The sequence below is a fragment of the Bacillus rossius genome, chromosome 3, assembly GCF_032445375.1.
Source record: "Bacillus rossius redtenbacheri isolate Brsri chromosome 3, Brsri_v3, whole genome shotgun sequence".
NCBI lineage: Eukaryota > Metazoa > Arthropoda > Insecta > Phasmatodea > Bacillidae > Bacillus > Bacillus rossius.
The window spans coordinates 94,848,121-94,866,706 of NC_086332.1; the positions used below are offsets into that span (position 1 = coordinate 94,848,121).

The 18,586-nt window shown below is 35.2% G+C and overlaps 1 protein-coding gene across 2 annotated transcripts in view; it reads left to right on the top strand.

Annotated features, from left to right (window-relative positions):
* The first annotated feature begins 417 nt into the window (after nucleotides 1-417).
* Nucleotides 418-18,586, top strand: part of LOC134531040 (electron transfer flavoprotein subunit beta) — a 43,111-nt gene continuing 24,942 nt past the window's right edge. The window contains exons 1-5 of one of the 2 annotated variants that reach the window (XM_063366533.1): nucleotides 418-496; nucleotides 9,499-9,657; nucleotides 10,945-11,103; nucleotides 12,232-12,312; nucleotides 14,134-14,274. In XM_063366533.1, the coding sequence (XP_063222603.1) occupies nucleotides 9,553-9,657; nucleotides 10,945-11,103; nucleotides 12,232-12,312; nucleotides 14,134-14,274 (486 nt within the window). In that variant the 5' untranslated portion in view covers nucleotides 418-496; nucleotides 9,499-9,552. Of the gene's footprint in view, nucleotides 888-9,498; nucleotides 9,658-10,944; nucleotides 11,104-12,231; nucleotides 12,313-14,133; nucleotides 14,275-18,586 lie in introns of both variants that reach the window. The other variant, XM_063366532.1, reaches the window with a different exon arrangement.

Here is an 18,586-nt window from a genome sequence, read left to right on the forward strand (position 1 = left end):
GTTTTCAGCTTATCGACGTTTATTCTCTGTATCCATTCATTGTATACCGTTTCTTCGTAAACTGGGAAGCGGTGTCTAACAGCAAATTTATCATCACAACCAGGCACACAGCATTTTCGTACACGTGGCGGCATTGTATTTTACTTAATACGTAATTTCATACTCAATTTAACAATCTTACCTCAATGAAAATATGACCACTAAATAATTGAATAAATAAACGCCAGATATTTTCCAGTTTCCACCTACGAAGCAATAAGCAAGTAGCACGCAAATAACCTAAAGTCCTAAACAAAAATACAAAAGAAAAATTGCCGCCATTACAAATGAGCCTTGGCAACGAATCGTAAACAAGCATTGAGCAGTGAGCACACTAGCGCTCTTACGGCCGTGCACACAAACAAAACGTTGTTCAAGCATCTCTCTAATGAGTGCACATCCCGTGGGTCAAAAAGAGACCTCGAGTCAAACAAACCTATAGTTACACCATGACCATGTAAATAACCCAATTTACATTTAACTTCTTTTATTGTAACAAGTGTTTTATTAAAACGTGATAAGGATTTTTTATTCTCTTATTAATTCTTCCAGCATTATCTGTTTTGTACTTTTGTTATGTAATTTATGATATCGAAAGAGTCATTGCAAATGTTATTTAATATTTACAATATTTTATTTGTTATTGAGAGATAAGGTTATATTTAACTTGCTCTGACGTTAATATAATGTCGATCAACATTTGAACCCTGGAAATTTTCCTTTAGGGTTCAAACTACAAAGTGGTTATAAAAACAGGGTACAGCGAATATTTGCTACAAGTTATCATTTTATTTGCAATGGCTCGTGTACTTGTTGGAGTGAAAAGAGTCGTTGACTATGCAGTGAAGGTAAGTTAAATGTATACCTAATAGTTGCCTATTTGAATTATTTTCACTTATCTTCATATGGACAGTTCAAAAACGTTTAGGTAGTATTTGGTGCAATTACATGTATTGCGATTTTGATGCAAAGTAGTGAGATTTTAGTGGCAGGTATTGTAATTTCTTAGGTTAGGTAAAATGAAATTTTTTTTTTAAGTTCCTAAACTTTTTCCGACCTACCATTTATAGTTGGTATTTTTGAATAATGCAAATGTTGCTTTTTTTTTTTTTTTTTTTTTTTTCAAAGCATCAAGGTTTTTGATTGTTAATTGTCTACTTTAGGTGTGCCATTAAAAAAATGGAAACACCCAAAACTGGAGTTATACATTTCCTTCTTTTATTTCTAATGAATCTGGTGAGATGCATTCAGTTATTTGAAGAACTTATCATGTAATTGACCATTTTAATTTCATGTGTGTGGTGACTCGACTGCTGCCATGTTTGCCTTTCGGAAATAGTAGTAAATGATAGATTCGTTACACTCCCAATTCACATTCACCCAGTGGCAGGGAGTCCGTCCCTTTTCTTACACTCCACCCCATCCCCCTTCCTCTTTAGTCTTCTCAAGTCCCTTGCATCTCTCACCCCCAACATTCCTTCCTCCATTCCATTTCACTCCTTCCCTGTCCTTAACAGGAAGGTGTGCCTCACTCTTTCTGTTCACCTCCATTCCTTCCAGATCTCCCACTGTGATCTCTCTGCCCTTTATATCCACCTTTTGCACCCTAGTTCCCTGCGGTCCCTAGCCCTCTCTCCCTTTATCACCTTAAAAAGTCTGACCAACCTTTCCCCCTTCACCCCCGCGGTAATGCTTCCTACTTCAACTCCTTAATCATCTCAGATGGACTATGCATTTCGCTCTTCTCCTCCACATAACCAATCAACCACCTCGCTGCTCTACGCAGCACCCAGATCACAGCCGCATGTTCCATCACTGGCCTAACCAGCGTGGAGTATGCCTTCTCCCTTACCCCCCTCCTCCCCTCCCTGCTCCTGTAGGATCCTGCCAAGCAGCCCTAGCACCCTCCTCCCCTTCCTCACCTCCCGCTGAACCTGTTTTGTCCATTACAGGTGTTGTGTAAGGTCACCCCTAGGTACTTGTATTCTTCTGCTTCCTTTATCTCCTGCCCTTCCAGCTATACACTTCCCGCACCTTCCTCTTCCTCGTGAATCTAACCACCTTCGTCTTTCCAACTTTCAGTGACATCTTGTTTTCCTCTTTCCATCTTTCGAGCCTGGTCAGATCCCCCTGCAAGTGTCCGCCTTTCCCAATTACTCACAATTAGGGTGTAAAATAGTGTTGACCCCGGCCGTAACGTACTGATGTCAAAACATCCCCTCTTTTAGAAAACATTCTTGGCTGTGCTGTGTTCGTGAGGATCTCTGAAGAACCACAGGATTAGGTTGCAGCTAGGATCAAGTAAACAGTAGTGCGGCGACCACAGGATCAGGGGATGTCTCTTCGAAAACAGTCTTGGCTACACTTTTGAAGCACAACATATATTTACATTACAGGTAATATTTACAGTCAATTTACACCACTGTTTACCGGGACCCCAGCATGGCGGTGGGCGAGTTACTGCACACGTGAACGTGAAATGGTTAAATACATGTGAAGTTCTTGAAAATGTCTTAGTGCACCTCAACAGAATCATTAGAAATGAAAAAGTAACTGAATAAATCCATTTTTGGGTTTTTATTTTTTTTAGAATGGCATCCGTACAGTAGACAATTAAGTTACATTTAAATTTCAACTGGACTTAAAACTTGAAAATTGGTTTTTTAATAGACATGTTATTTCATCATTGTATAAGAGGGCAATGTAAGTAATATGTAGGTTACCATTTTAACAAATGGTTAGGTTAAGTTTATATATTTCAAATCTGTAATATTGTGAGACTGGTATGTTAAGTTAGATTAGTTACATTTAAAGTAGCCTGCTTTAAAATAGTGTTAACAGTTGTTTAGGATAAGCTAGATACATTAAAAATACAGTAAAAAAATGTAAATGATTGTGTAGGTACGCTAGGCCACTCGTCACTACAACTTTAGTTACCTACCTACAAATTTTGTACCCGAGATCCAATTGCAATGAACTTAAGACTAAAAGGTAATCTTTCAGAAAACATATTGTTGTTTTTGAATTACCTACAAATGAAGCATAAAAGCCTTGTGATCTTGTATAAGTAGGTAGATCACATTATTTGAAATTATTTAAATTTAAATATTTAATTAAAATTATTTAAATTTGAAATTTAAATAGAAAGTACATTAAACTAATTATGTTTACAGTTTCAATTATGGATTAGTCCTATTTCTTGTGTCTGAATATTTATCTCTGAAATTACGTGGGCCATTCCATGAAAATTAGGAAATTTTATTAATTTAAATGTTTTTTTTTCTGGTTGAGATAACATTACGTAAAAGATTTTAAAGTTATGGTCTTTGACAGACAATGTTGAATTTTGACTCATTTAACATTGAACAGCTGTTTTATTGATTCTAATGTGGCTGCTATTCAACTGTTTCTATTTTGCTCATAGAGAGGCTACTTTCAGGTTCTTTGGTAAGTACATGTCACATAAATGAATGTATATTTATATTTAAGTTCAAAATATAGGTTATGCACAAACATATTTCTTGCAAAAAAATAATTTAATAACATTTTATTGCTACTAAATTAATTATTCTATTGTGAGTGTTGAAGATGTCCCGTACGTGACAAATTTAGGTTATGTTTCATGTTTCATCAGGAACAAATTGTTATTATATCTTACTTATATAAATTCAAACTGTATTAGAATGCAGGTAGCTAACCTAATTTTTGTATGTTTTAATTGCATTAAAAACAATAAAAATTTTGAGATACAATCATGTCCCGTACGTGACGTCACCTACGGGACATATGAAAAATATAATGTTTTACCCAAAATATGTAGAATATTCACCTATCTAAAATAACATATTATGTGTTACATAAATTTATTATTTCAATGTTTTACTTTTAGTAATCAATTTAATTGGTTTTCAGTGACAAATATGGAATCTAAAAAGACAACAAGTGCTTCTCGGATGAAAAAAATGAGGGAAAAACAAAAGACTGCAGATCCAGATGGTTATCTTGAGAAGGAAAGGAAACGGATTAAGGAACTGAGAAAGAATAAGAAAAATAAAATGACAGTGAAAGACAAGGCTGCCCAAAAAATTTATGAAAGAAATAGGAAAAGACTTCAGAGAGCAAAGAAAAATGCTAAAAATGCAGCAAAAGCAAACAGTTCTGATATGTCTTCCTCTGGCACACCTTACAGTTGCAAGCAGACATTATCAAAAGCAGTTTGGAAGACTGCAAGGGCCTTACCAAACTCACCACGAAAACAAAAAGCTGTTGTGACAGGTATTGCTAAACGCATTGGTCTTCAACTGACTACGACAATGGAAGAAAGTATTGCTGGAACTAGAAACAGTTGTAAAAAAGAGACTTCTGTTATAAATTTTTTCTATCGTCCAGATATAGTATACACATGCCCAGGGATGAAAGATGTATTAACTGTGTGGGAAAATAGAGAAAAAGTTAAATTACAAAAGCACTTTATGACTATGTTTCTGCATGAAGCATTTTATATATTCAAAGAAGAAAATCCAGATTATAAAATTGGTTACTCTAAATTTTGTAGTCTAAGGCCAAAAAATGTTTTGTTACTTAAAGAGACTTCTGCAGAGCAGTGTAAATGCAGAATACACGAGAACTTCATTTTAAAACTTAAGGCCTTAAAACATACATACAACAATGAATTTTGGAAAAATCTGTTGTGCAATGATAGCTTGAACTCTTTGTGTTGGCAGAACCTCTGTGAAGTTTGTAGTAATGGGAAACGAATGGTAGTCCCAAGAGAACCAGATTCTAAAACCACTTGGAAAGAATGGAAGAAAAATGATGAAAACAAAATTAAGTTAGTTATAAAAGAAGACTGTTTAGGTGATATATATGAAAAATTGATAGCAGATATGCCTAAAATGATGCTCCATGTAAACACCAAAAGAATACAACATGATGAGTTTGAGAAGGACAAAGCAAATGGTACAAAGCGTGTTCTGGAGGTTGATTTCGCAATGTCTTTCAGTTGTGAGTATCAAAATGAAATACAAAGTGCTTTGTGGTCTCGTGCTAGTGTTGTTTTATTCACTGCTGCTGTTTTTTGTAATGGAAATTGCAAAACTTATATACTTTGTTCAGACACAAAAAATAAGGATAAGGACACAGTCTTTGTGTTCTTGGATTTCTTTTACACAGAAATACTTAAAGAAAATTCTGCAATTTCTGAAGAAATAATTTGGAGTGATGGGCCCTCTTCAGAGTTTAAAAATAAATTCATGGTGAAAACATTGGAAATATTGAACCAGAAACACAACAGAACATTTACCTGGAAATACTTTGCGACATCTCATGGTAAAGGTGTAGTAGATGGTGTTGGTGGCAATATTAAACGCTTAGTAAGAATGAAAATGATGACGCAAGGGGAGGGATGCACAATACAGTCAGCTAAGGATTTTGCAGAAGTAGCTGCACAACTTGATACCAAAAGCCATTTATGGTATATAAAAGAGGACCACATTAGGAATGAAATTTTATCCCAAAATCCTTGGAGAAATGTCCCTTCGATCCCAGGAATCAAGGAATTCCACATTATTACATGTAGCACTTCGTCAGGGTTCTATGCAAAAAACAATGCACTGTCTACAAAAATTGCACTCTCCAATCCGAAAGGGAATCTATTCAACTTCCCTGGAAAATGGGTAGTCGTATGCTACGAAGGAAAAGAGTACCCTGGAGAAGTGGTGGATGCAAGCGGAGATCAAGTGCAGGTGTCAGTGATGGTTCCTACAGGTCCCCCACATCACTTCAAGTGGCCTCGACAACCAGACTGCATTTGTTATTTAAAAGAAGATGTAGCAAGAGAGATTTCTCCTCCAGTAGTGGTGAACAACAGAGGACTGTTTAAATTTATTGACATTTAAAGTGATCTTTATGACCATACAGAGTAACAGTTTTGTTATTAATTTTTTTTTTAGTTAGGATATAGGCAGGTAGAACTACTCTATCATTTTATTTAGTTACATTTAATCAATTTCGCTTAACATATCTCTATGAGTCAGGTTGTGTAAATTTAATTTTTTTTCAACACAACTTATTTCAATAAACAGCGCAGGCTTTCGCGGCCGTTGTCCGTACTTTCTAGGCTTCTGGGTTGTAGCCGCGTCAGTACAACTTAATTTAATTTTCTACTGAAAAATTTATTCAGCACAATCTTACTAATGTAAATGTCCCATACGTGACAGCATTGTCCCGTACGTGACAAACAGAAAAAAAAATTGTTTCTGATTCATTATTGGAGTTTTTTCATGCATTTATTGATGTCTGTTTTTCTTATTCTTATAAGTTCTCACAAAAAATAATACAAGAATATCATGCTAGAATTCGGGCTAAAGTTTCAGTAAAACGTGTCCTCTTGAAACTAATGGTTGACTATATGTGTCCCATACGTGACGGTTACATTTGACAGCAATATGTTGTTAACAAAGGTATTTATTATCATGTCTTTAGCTGAAAATTTACACTAAATGTGTAACTTCTGTAGAAACCAAGAAAACACATGAATATACCCCTTATAATATAATTTTTTATAGAATTATCGGTATGAAAATTTTTACAAATGTCCCGTACGTGACAATGGAATGGCCCACGTATCAAAAAATTCTTTGTAGTTTTTAATTGATCCTAGATTATAAAAAATGTTACAAAATGAGTTTTAGTTGAGTTTGAAGTTAAAAAAAAATTATACCTAAATCAGAACACTCAAAATGTTCTGTAACTGCTAATTCATTAATAAAAATGTTGTTTGGTTGGCTAAAATACTTGTGCACCATTCCCCTTAACTGGCATGGATCAGATCCAGATTAATATCCATAGGTGAGCCTTAGCAAGTTACTTAAAAATCTACAAACATTGCTTTATCAGCAAACCTTTAGGGTTAAGAGGGGTAGCCATTGTCAGAGTTTCCTCTAGTTTCTTTAAAATGTATAGCATTTGTCAGCATAATTAGGGAAAGTCTGGAAAACAGAAAACTCTGGGAATTGCAAATGTGACTTTAAATATATGGAAAATGCAGGGTAAAATTTCCAAATATTTTTTATTTATTTATTTAAAATTGTAACTATACCACCAACAGTCTTTAGAATTTTATGGCACGACACATATAGACACATGACAAGGTTGTCACTGCAAATATATGGACTCCCACCCCCATCGGTACCATAGCAGGCAAAACTAGATTAATTTGTATTCTTTAATACTATTTTGTTCTTTTAATGTCTTAAAACCAGTCCGTTAATTTAATCTCAATTCCACGTGAAGTTAAAAAAACCATCAGTTTTCATCATTAATCAAGTGGTAAGGTAAAAAATCAATTAATTAACTGTTTATTCATTTAATGATTTGAAGCACAATCAACTGTTCATGGTCGCATCTGGTCACAATCATTAATGTAATTTTTTCAGAGTTTGATCAAATGTAGAGGTTTTATGTTACAGTACTGCAGCATTGTTTCATAGCATTAATGGGAAGTAGTCTACAACACAATACCGTAACGATATTCGTGACATCACCAACAAGGTGGCGCATTACCACCCCTACATTCTTACTGAACAAACATGGAAATGTGGGGGTTTTGGCTAAGAAACATTCACATGCTTGTTTTGCACAAAAAAATCTTTTGGTTAAATAAAACTAACTTTTGGTATCGTATAAGATACTACAGCCCTACCTATTGTAGTATAGAGGATGATCCAGAAGAAGATATATTACCCACAGTAGTGTATTACATGTTACAATCCTGCCTGATTTAGAACCTATATTTTGTGATACCTTTCACTATTCATAATTTGATTATTTAATTTAAATTTATTTTAGCATCCCAGATATTCTAAAGTATACTTTAGTCCTACATATTGTAGTGTGTTACACTAGATAATTTATATACCTATTCTTACAGTATTGTATTCTTAACTATAATTCCACACTTTTTTTTGTGCATATTTTGTGATGCCATTATTTTATATTGATTTCTACTACTCATGTGTCATCAAATACACTTCAGCTCTTCCTATTCTAGTATAGAACATAATACTGAAGATATATTACTTTCTGTACCATATTTTAATTTAATTTTCTCAATAAAAAATATCTTATTCAAAACAAGCATGTGAATCTCACCAACCGAAATGCCCTATTCCCGCACTTGTCCCACAAGAAAATATATTGTCGTAGTCACTTCAACACTGCCGTGTTCACGACTTCATCAATATTCCTATCATATCATGATGTAAACTTATAAAAAAGGGTTATTTAGCAGACCTACCCTCACCAAATCTTTTGCTTTGTTGTTATTACTTTGAGTGTAGAAATAACCTTCCCTAGGAAATGAGCCTTTTTTACAGTACCTTATAAATTTTATGATTCACCTAACCTAAGAAAAATATTTGACCTAACATTTAAAATGAAAACCACACAAGACACCTGCAATCTAACACAGAAAAAAAAATTATACATATAAAATACTATCACAAAACACTAAAACTTTTAAAAATAGTAAAAAATATACTTCCTTGTTTTTATGACAGTCATTTACTCTTAATGTTACTCTTGTTTTGGTTTTATTTTATTTTCGCCAACAATTTTGTTCTATTTAATTCATTCAATATCCCGAAGCACAAGCCGTCACTTCCCACACCTTCATCCTGTGTACTGTTCCATTAAATTAGTTCAATATAAAGAAATACTACCTTTCTCATGACTATAAGGCTCATTACCACATTTAATTAAATCTTTTACTACCTACTAAATACTTATTATGTACTTAATCACTTACCTGTTATCAAGATTTTCCATTCCAGTTATTTCTTCACTCCTGCTTGTACCAGTATCACTACTTTTGTTTGAAAAGTCACACTTTCATTTTTATTTATTTTCACAGTGCTATTCATTCACTGTTATCAGTATTACATAAAATACTTCCTTCGTTCCATCATTCAAGTTTGCCAATGATCAAACTTCCATGAAATCGTAGGTTCCCCCTACTTTGTTATCGCCCAGTAAAATTAATCTGTATTGCATGGTATCGTGTCATGAACTGACACATTTATGAAGATGAAACAGTGCAGTTGTGTGCAACTGTGTTTTGTGCTGGGATTTTGTCATATTATGTATGGTTGGGTTAAGTATTTGTAGTTTAAAACATTTATGTTATTTTGTGAGATTGATTGATGAGACAATTAAAAAATAAAAAATTTGGTTGGACAGGGAAATCAGAGAAAACTCAGGGAATTGTCTAGAGTAAGAGTGTGGAAACCCTGCTAATGACCGTACTGTGTTGACAAGAAGTAAGATCAAGATAAGCACCTAAAACTAAAAAATTAGTTGAATTTCATGTTTGCTGTGTTTTATCATTGTAACTAGGTGTTGAACTAGATGTTGGACGGAGATGGCTTGAAGTGATAATGTTGGAGTGTTCTGTGTGAGCAGATCCGCGTGAAGCCGGACAAGACAGGAGTCGTTACGGATGGTGTGAAGCACTCCATGAACCCATTCGATGAGATCGCTGTGGAGGAAGCGGTGCGGATGAAGGAGAAGAAGTTGGCTGAGGAAGTGATTGCTGTCACGTGCGGGCCTGCCCAGGCTCAAGTATGTCGCATGTCGCATGTCTGGATCTGTGACCTAATTGAAACATTTCAGGATCTCATGGAAGATATTTTTGTGTCTGTTGTATGCTAAAAATATTTGCATTAACTTCAAATCTAGTAAGTGTTGATATAAAATAGTTCTTGAGGTACAGTTTTGTGATAAAAGCTTTTTTGCTATCAAATAAAAAAGTAAACATATACAAAGATCTCAAGTAGAGTTCTCAGTTATCTTTCAGTTCAAAGATTTTTATGACTTGCAGATATTTTCATTTTTATAAAATACTGCTTTCAGCTTCTCTACACAAAAAATTTTGTCAAAGAGGGTTGTGTGTAGTGAATTTTACCAAGGTGCCGTGCAGGAATTGGAACAATCCACATTCTGAAGTTGAATCACATTTTCCTTGGTTGTTTTTGCTTTGGAGTTTGTCTCTTGCCCTTCCCCCCCCCCCCTCCCCCTCCCCACCCATTTCTTCAGCCATTCATTCCTTCAATGCTCCATTCTCATCTCATCAGCTCTCGTATATAGTGTCCAGGCTTTGTCTGCATACAGAGTAAATGGTGACCACTGTTGCCAGATTGATTGTTGTGCATTGGAGAGAGAGAGAGAGAGAGAGAGAGAGAGAGAGAGAGAGAAAATTCCCATTTAAATGCCCCTTGCAAACTAAGGATGAGATACCTTATAGTGGCTAATCCGTAATTCTCTTTGGCCCATTGAGTCCGTGTCTGCCGTGCTTAAACAGTCTGAGGTTAAGCTCTGTGGCAACAAGTAAGAATGTTACATTTTTGTCCGGCTATTGCATGCATATTTTAAATAACATGTTTGCTCACTACCAGTATACTTAATAAAAACAGTTCCACCAAAATCTTTACTGAACGTTCGAGCATCCCCAAAAAGAGTTTTCCGTATGTTCACAGAAACTGTTTAGGTTGGTCACACACCTTGATGAGATTTAGTTTTTTGGTTTCTTTAAACCCTTTCGGTTCTCTTAATTTAGGACACCAGTGTGATTTGTGTGCCACTAAATAACATTTTTATTTTGCTAAACATCCCAATCAAATCTTTAGAAAGACGACACCTTCATAAAACTTTGTGATTTTTCTTTTTTTATATCAGTGTTATTGACTAGGGGCTCATTGCCACTCATGCTGAGGCATTGTGCTCATGGCAGAGCTCATAATTGATGTGCACTGTTGAGCTGACATCTCCTCCAAGTAGTGCTTTATACCTCTGTGTTACCTTCCTCCCGCCCAGTGAGAAGTACGAGGCTGGTGTCTGTGTCCTGGACAGGAGACTCTGCGCACGGCGCTGGCGATGGGAGTGGACAGAGGGATCCACGTGGAGGTGTCTGGGCCAGAGTACGACACCCTGCAGCCCATTCATGTTTCCAAGATACTCGCCAAGCTCGCCAAAGACGAGAAAGTTGACATGATAATTGTCGGCAAGCAGGTACGGTCCTCCGCACGTCTCGTTGGGCAGTTGCCTTGAGTTCTGCTGGGATATGTATGTTGCATGATGTTTCTATTGGGCGGGGGTTGAAATGTTGAAACGTTACTTTGCCTAAGGTTTATGTGGGAGGTCCAGGGAAGGATAAAAAGAAGATGAAATTGATGATTGGTTTGAGTTTCAGAGTAGACTAAGCTGCCACATTATTATTGTCTTCCGTAATGGTCTGTATACATAAACTGTTCATATCGTGAGGGATTATTATGTAACAGGAAAACATTGTAGGCTTAGTTAAGCAACTAAAATCCAATTTTTTCACTTCTACCAAACCATTAGTTTGAAACTTTATTTTTTTTAATGGTTCATGCTGTTATAGCAGATAGCCATTGTAAAGTAAAACTCTTTGTCAGGTCTGTAATTCTCTGTTTTTTTTTTTTACTTACTTGTGATTTCACATCATTTTTAAGAACACATTTACTTCTTTGAAACTCAAGAACTAGATCCTACCCTATTTAACTAGTACTTAGACCTCCCTCTTCATCCTTCTTCTTTTTATTAGTTTAATTCTTCTTCCTTTTCCTCCCTCCATAATTCTCATTCTTGTCTTCTTCCCCCATTTACCTATATGTGATTTCAGTGCACACATTTGACCCACTGTTAGCAATGTGAAAATATGTTAATATTTTGTTTCTACATTAAAAGCTATTATCCTTAAGCTGTCTTTATTAAAATACTAAATTATATTTATATTGCTATGTTTTATCATTAGTGTATTGATATTTTGTTGTTACTATTTAAGTTTATTCAAGTGTGTGTGTGTGTGGTTTATTATTATTATTATTATTATTAAAATTTGCGTGGCCATGGCAAGTCAAGTTTAATAAAAAGTCTTCCTTTTTCAAGTATGTAGTTGTGTGCACTGCATTTAAGCTTTCTGTTTACCGGACTTAAAAATTTAAATATTTTACAAATGGTTGTTTTGTCACAATTGTCTGTTTAAAAATATACTAATTGTACAGTGGAAATGTTTGTTTGGGAAATTTAAGGCTATGGGAAACAAAAATTGCACAACAATGACTCCAATGTTCTAATAAGATGATAAAATGTACACTATCTTGTTTTCTATTTCAGGCTATTGATGATGATTCAAACCAAACAGCTCAGATGACTGCTGCTTTTCTAGACTGGTCCCAAGCAACATTTGCTTCTAAGGTTGGTCTGTGAACTGTTTGTGTGAGTTCTTGGCATGAGCAGCTATGTATAAATCAATTACGATGATCAATCTAACACCATGAGACACAATAGCAGTTACAGTTACTTGCTGCACTTGATGCATTACTGTATCTTACTATTGAATAATGGCTTATATTAACTTCAATAGATATTTAAAAGTTACATATATTCAGAAATATTTATGAAAAAAAATTTATTTATTTTCTCAAAAAGAATTAACAAAATTCCTCCCAGTATTTCAATGAATGCAGCAAATATAATATCCTCTAAGAATTGTGAATGTTTACTGTGAAAATGAAACAAATACAATACGAATAGATAATTACGTTGCTTTCCAAACAAATCACATGTTTTTGCTTCAAATGGTTAGACTAATGTGTGTGCAAACACCTATAAACTGCAATAAACATTTGAAATTTGTGTCCATTATGGGACATGGTTGTATCCAAATAAAAAATACTCCATTTAAAACAGTTTGCAAGATAAGAGCAAAATCTTTAAGTTTATGTGTATGTGGGTAAGTTTGTTGGGCTACTTATAATTATAGTTTTTTTTTCCTTTCTCTCTTTTTAGGATTAATGTAATATGCTGTAAAAAAATAATATAGTGTAAATTGAAATGATGTGTATTGCTTGAATAAATTCTTGTCCGGAATGCATGCTAAGTTAATGCTTTGTTAGTGACAATGTGCAAGGAATCCTGAGTATATGTTAGTAGAGGTTTAAACTCTTACAGGTTGGTGTTCATTTCTCTTTAATCTTTATTGTGCTTGATAGTGGTGTGTTTTGAAAATGCATTATGATTATGACTAAATTATATTGTGGTAATGAAGCAAACTAACGAAACCTTACCCTTATCCATGATACAGAACCTTCAATTGCTGGCTATGTTTATGTCCATTATTTCCTGTCCTGCACCACTGTAAGGAGTTGAATGTATTATTTTTCAAAATGCTGTTAAATTGACGAACGGGTTAACTCTTGTGACAAGGGTTACTGGTTAAAATTGGAACAGCCAGCATGACTTTAATTTATAAGCACGAAGGTGATAACCAAGTAGTTTGGAGTCCACTATAATCTTAAAAGATTTTTAAGTGTCTGCACATAATCATTCAATTTGAAAATCTGTTTTTTATGTTCAACGTTAATGAAAATGAATATTTTGGGCATAAGGACCCCACCTACGTGGGCACACACACGGTATGTAATTATATATAACTTCATAAAAAAACCAAGCAATTTAACAAATGCTTTAAATATCAGAGTATTGACCGTTTGTGAAAAGCATTTAAGAACACACTGAGGGTGGATGAGAATTCTGTTTCCGTATTTTGTTTTGAAACTTTATTTTTAGAAGACTTGTTATCAGAGTAGTTTTTTTTTTTTTTTTGCTTTAAACAACTGGTATATAGTCTTGAAAGCACTCGAGGGACTTGCATTACATCTTTATCTTCACTTCTCTGCCATATAATGTTGTGGTTACTGCTCAGATCTTACAGTTGCCTTATGCACGATGAGAAGACTGCGCTTCAGTCCACAGTGCTGGAAGCACCAGCGAGCGTCGCATTTATCATCCCATCTCACAAACACAAATACACCCATGACCAGATGGGTCTCTTTAATATCTTGTCTACAGTTAGGTCATTAGCGATGGTAACACACGACATAGACCACGAAAAGGAATTGGCCACGAAGTGAAGATGTAAATCAGGATTGCCAGACCGGGATTGGCGCCCCGTTGTTCTGGACTGCAACTTCACTGCCACCTTGCTTCACGTATGTCAAACTGCTGTGTTGCCAGATTGAGAAGACGGATGGTAAACTGACGGTGACTCGTGAGATTGACGGTGGTCTGGAGACGATTGAGGTGAAACTGCCGACCGTGATCAGCGCGGACCTGCGTCTGAACCAGCCGCGCTACGCCACTTTACCCAATATCATGGTGAGGCCACAGCTCTCAGGGATGGTTTTACTGTGAAGTGTGTATTCATTGGTAGTACCGTATTTACTCACATATAGGTTGCCATCGCATATATGTCGCACCCATAATTTGAGGTCTTGAATTTGGTATTTAAGATTCCCCCGATATAGGTCGCACCGGTAATTTAATGACGTGAACAGTCGGCGCGCAGTGCACGAAAGAGTTAACGGGTACTGTAAAATTCCGCTGCTACGAGAGCTGATAATGGCGTGATCAATTGTTGTAACAACAAGTACTCGTAATAACCGAATACAGAAAATTGAAGTCAAGTTAGTTTTTGGAGTAGATAATCACAGCGACAGACCGACAGGATGCGCTCCCACCCTTTCCGTCAGCGATGTTTATTTTGACAGCTCAAGCAATTATCTTTTCCACGACCCTTCACAGCGTAAAAAAAAAAAAGAAAAAAGAAAAAAAAAGTGTTCGAATGCAGATGGAAAAGTAACTATGCAGTAAAATAAATATATTTACGGCCCTGCTAAATGTTTCTATTCAATAAAATTCGAGGTATTAGTGATTTTTCAGCAGAAACTGCTGTGTGACTAATAAACAAATTGTATCATAATAACTTAAACTTATAAAGTATTTATTAACGGCGAAGGACAGTCGTATAAGCCCATAAAAATATTTATTTTACCGAGAATGGACTATACAACCTGGCTTTGCCGCACGCGGTGTGGGAGGGGAGGAGGATGCTGACAGTTTCTCATGCAGAAGGTTGAAATAAGGGAGGGAATGTGTTTAAATGTTAGTTGGAAAAGGGGGGAGGGTGATTTTTACATGGTTTGTGGCTCTGGGAGGGATGAGCCTTGAAGAATTAGCAGAGGATGGGAGAGGTAAGCGTCACGTCACATATGACGTCAAGCCGCCGCTACCGCCAGCCTGGCCGGACGAGTTTCTTATGCTCTCGCAGAAGCTACCACAGTGGCTTTTCCTGCGGGCGGGTAAGATAACATGACAGTTGAGACGGCTTTTTGTGCGATAGTGGACGCGCCGAGCTCGGCTAGACACTGCCGCATGGACAGTCTAGAGGTGTGGTATCTATTTTTAGCCGTCTTTTGTATGCCTGCCCGCTTACAGTACAGCTCTCGCCAAGATAAACGTGAACACACGGCGCCCAACAAAGTGTAACAGACTTGTTTTTCAGCCGATTTTACTCAAATTTTCGACTTTCTCTGCTCAAATTTTTCACGGTTTCTCAAAAAACGGTTGTATAAACAGAATGGACGCATCAGAGGGGGGTCGCATCGGCGGGATTCTACTGTATTGCAAAAAAAAATTCCTCAAAAATATTAAAAAAAATTTTCTTCACATATAGGTTGCACTTCATTTTTCCCCCATCAAATCTGGTAAAATTGCCGCGACCTATATGCGAGTAAATACGGTATATCTCAGGAAAGAGTACACTGTTCTGATAGGTATCTTTATCAACATGTTGGTTTGGCAACTGAATACTATTTTACATGGTGTCTTCTGGTCACTGAAGTTGTTAAAAAGTGACAAATCTGGAACTTTCATAAATTCACAAAAAAAAGTCACAAAATAAACAGTTTCAGTGCTGGAAGTTTCAAAACCTTAATCTTAAAACAGCCATTTACTAATTTGTGTTGTGTTAATGATGCCTTACTTGCATTTATAGTCGCACATTAAATATATATATAGTTGGAGACTGTCCACTTAGATCGTGTGGTAATTATTTCTTAAGAATATCAGCATCAGCTACACCACTTGCCCTGGTTAAAACAGGTGCAAAGGTTTAAACACAAAGCTAGCAAGACATCCATTAGCCTACTAAATACAGACTCAAGTATAGCATACATACTATCTGCCCTACATGATTCTCAGCATATCCATTACTCTTGTAATGAAAAAAACAAAATCAAAGAATCTGAGCAGGAAAAAAAAATGACAATTATCAAATGTCGTTGTGTTACATAAGTAGAAATACGTTGCAGACAAATAACGTAGTTTTTTATCACATAATCATCACATCCACATAATCATCGCACTGTTATTTTAAGGGCGTCAAAATTTGGAAATAAAACCAGGAAATGCATAGTTTGTGTCTGTGCTATAGATTTTTCATGAAAACATCGGACAAAATCATAAGTATTTTGTATTAATATGTAATATACATACCTAAGTATCAATCGCTTTAATACAGTGGTTACTCAGGGTAGTATAATAGTTACTGAATAGATAAATAGTAAGTTTATCGCATGTAGCAAGGGTCTGTGGTAGCTGGAGTAACACATGCACACCTCACTGCATAGAAATTAATTGTCTCAACCATTTGCATTCACTTGACACAGGACGTTAAGGTTTTTTTTTTTTTTTCCTTCTTCAGTGTGAGCTATCCTCTGATTTGCGTTTTCTATAGTAATTTTGAGCATTTTAACTCATCATATAAGATGACATTTTAAATTATTTTGTAATTTTCAATTTAATACTGATTTTCTCTTATATTGCAGCAAATATTTTTATTGCCTAACTTTGTGACCTATTAGTGCTACACAACCTCTTTACAATGACACCCAAATCAATGTCTTAGCTAAATGTGTTTCAATGCTACACCAATATATAACTTTACACAAAGCTAATTCATAATAGTCTCTTGTATGTGCCTACATTGGTATGATGACATCACAGGTGAAACAAATATTGCACATCAAACATGTACAGACATGATCTATCCCTAGTAGGCTCAACCATTGTCGATGCATCATTAGTCTCGTAGTTATTAGCAGTTCAAATTTGACTGTTTGTCACACAATAAAGTTCGGCTGAAGATTAATGCAATGAGCGAATAAAGTTTTCTCGTCAAAATAATTCTGGCATAAAAGTCACGTGATGTTTTTAGTCCCTTTATTAGCTTCCAAGCACCGTGAAACAGCAATTTGTTTTCAAGTTGCTGTCCGGCAGTGTAGTAGATATAATGGGAAAATAAAGTAATTACATTTGCAGTAAAACTTCTTGTTTAAGGTTAACCCGCACAATACGATTTCCCGTCAAATACTGTCAAATTTTTTGGTCCTGCCATTTACTCAATAAGATGTACGTTATTTTTTCCATGTAAGATGGTGCCCATAAACTTATTTTCCTGTATAAAACAATTTTATTTTAAATTTAAAAATTAATTAATCATTAGGATGTTGCCATTTACTTATTTAATTAACAGAATTAAAAGTTGTCTGGTATGTAAATTATTTTTAAAGACTTTTGAAACGTTATAACCTTTATCTGTTCATCGCCACTTTGTAGCACGTATAAAAATGTAGCCAGCGCTAGTTGGCATCATTCATATTTGGTTACGTTGATGCCGTATAGTGTGTGCACGTAGTCAAATATCAATATTGATAACTCGTTGATTGCATGCAACCGCACGCTCTGCCTCGTGCTGCCGACAAAACTACATTTGAGTGCCCACTCTCTTTCATGGTTAGTGTGGACTACAATGATAGTTATGGACACTACATTAGTTCCAACTAACGTGTGAGTCACCGTTTTCATGTTTTTATTTTAAGCTGAACGAAATATGTTTTTGTTACATGACTGATTAATTTAAATTGTTTGGTGTTGCTTTTGTATACTCTACTTTTAATTAAACTAACTTTTTCTGCAACATATATTGTTTTTTATGAAGAATTTTACTTGAACAAAGCTGCTTTTCTTGCATTAAAATTGCACCCATACTTTTCAAACCTGATGTTAGCATAAAATGTGAGACCATTGTTAGATGAAGCATGGTATAACAATACCTGATTTTATGCTCAAAGAATCAAAGCAAAGTTGCTGGTAGACCAGATGAGTACCCATTAGACACCTCTGTAATTATCAAATGGCTTAGTTGATAAAATAATATCCAAGAAATAAAGTTTAACATTATGCCAGACAGAAATTTTGATGGGTGATCCGAAACTGATTTTTGAATACGATAGGAAGTTACATTTACATCAGCAAGTAATTACATTATGTGCATCCTACACACTCTAACAATTCAGATCAATATCCAAAACTCTAGTGGTTAGTTTAAGTAAGCTACATTATATTGGTAATTCCTAATGAATAATTCAAAAAGTATCTCTTGATTTTTAATGTAGCTAAACTAACTGATCATTTTCACAATATCACAGTGTTTGTAATATGTAACCTAACCTCACCACTTGAAATCACAACAGAGTCTTAAAGAATGATTGTAAAAAAAATGTTATTTGTAGTTTCTAATTAATTTTTATTACAGAAAAGTAGCTCATCTTTAGAATTACTCAAATAA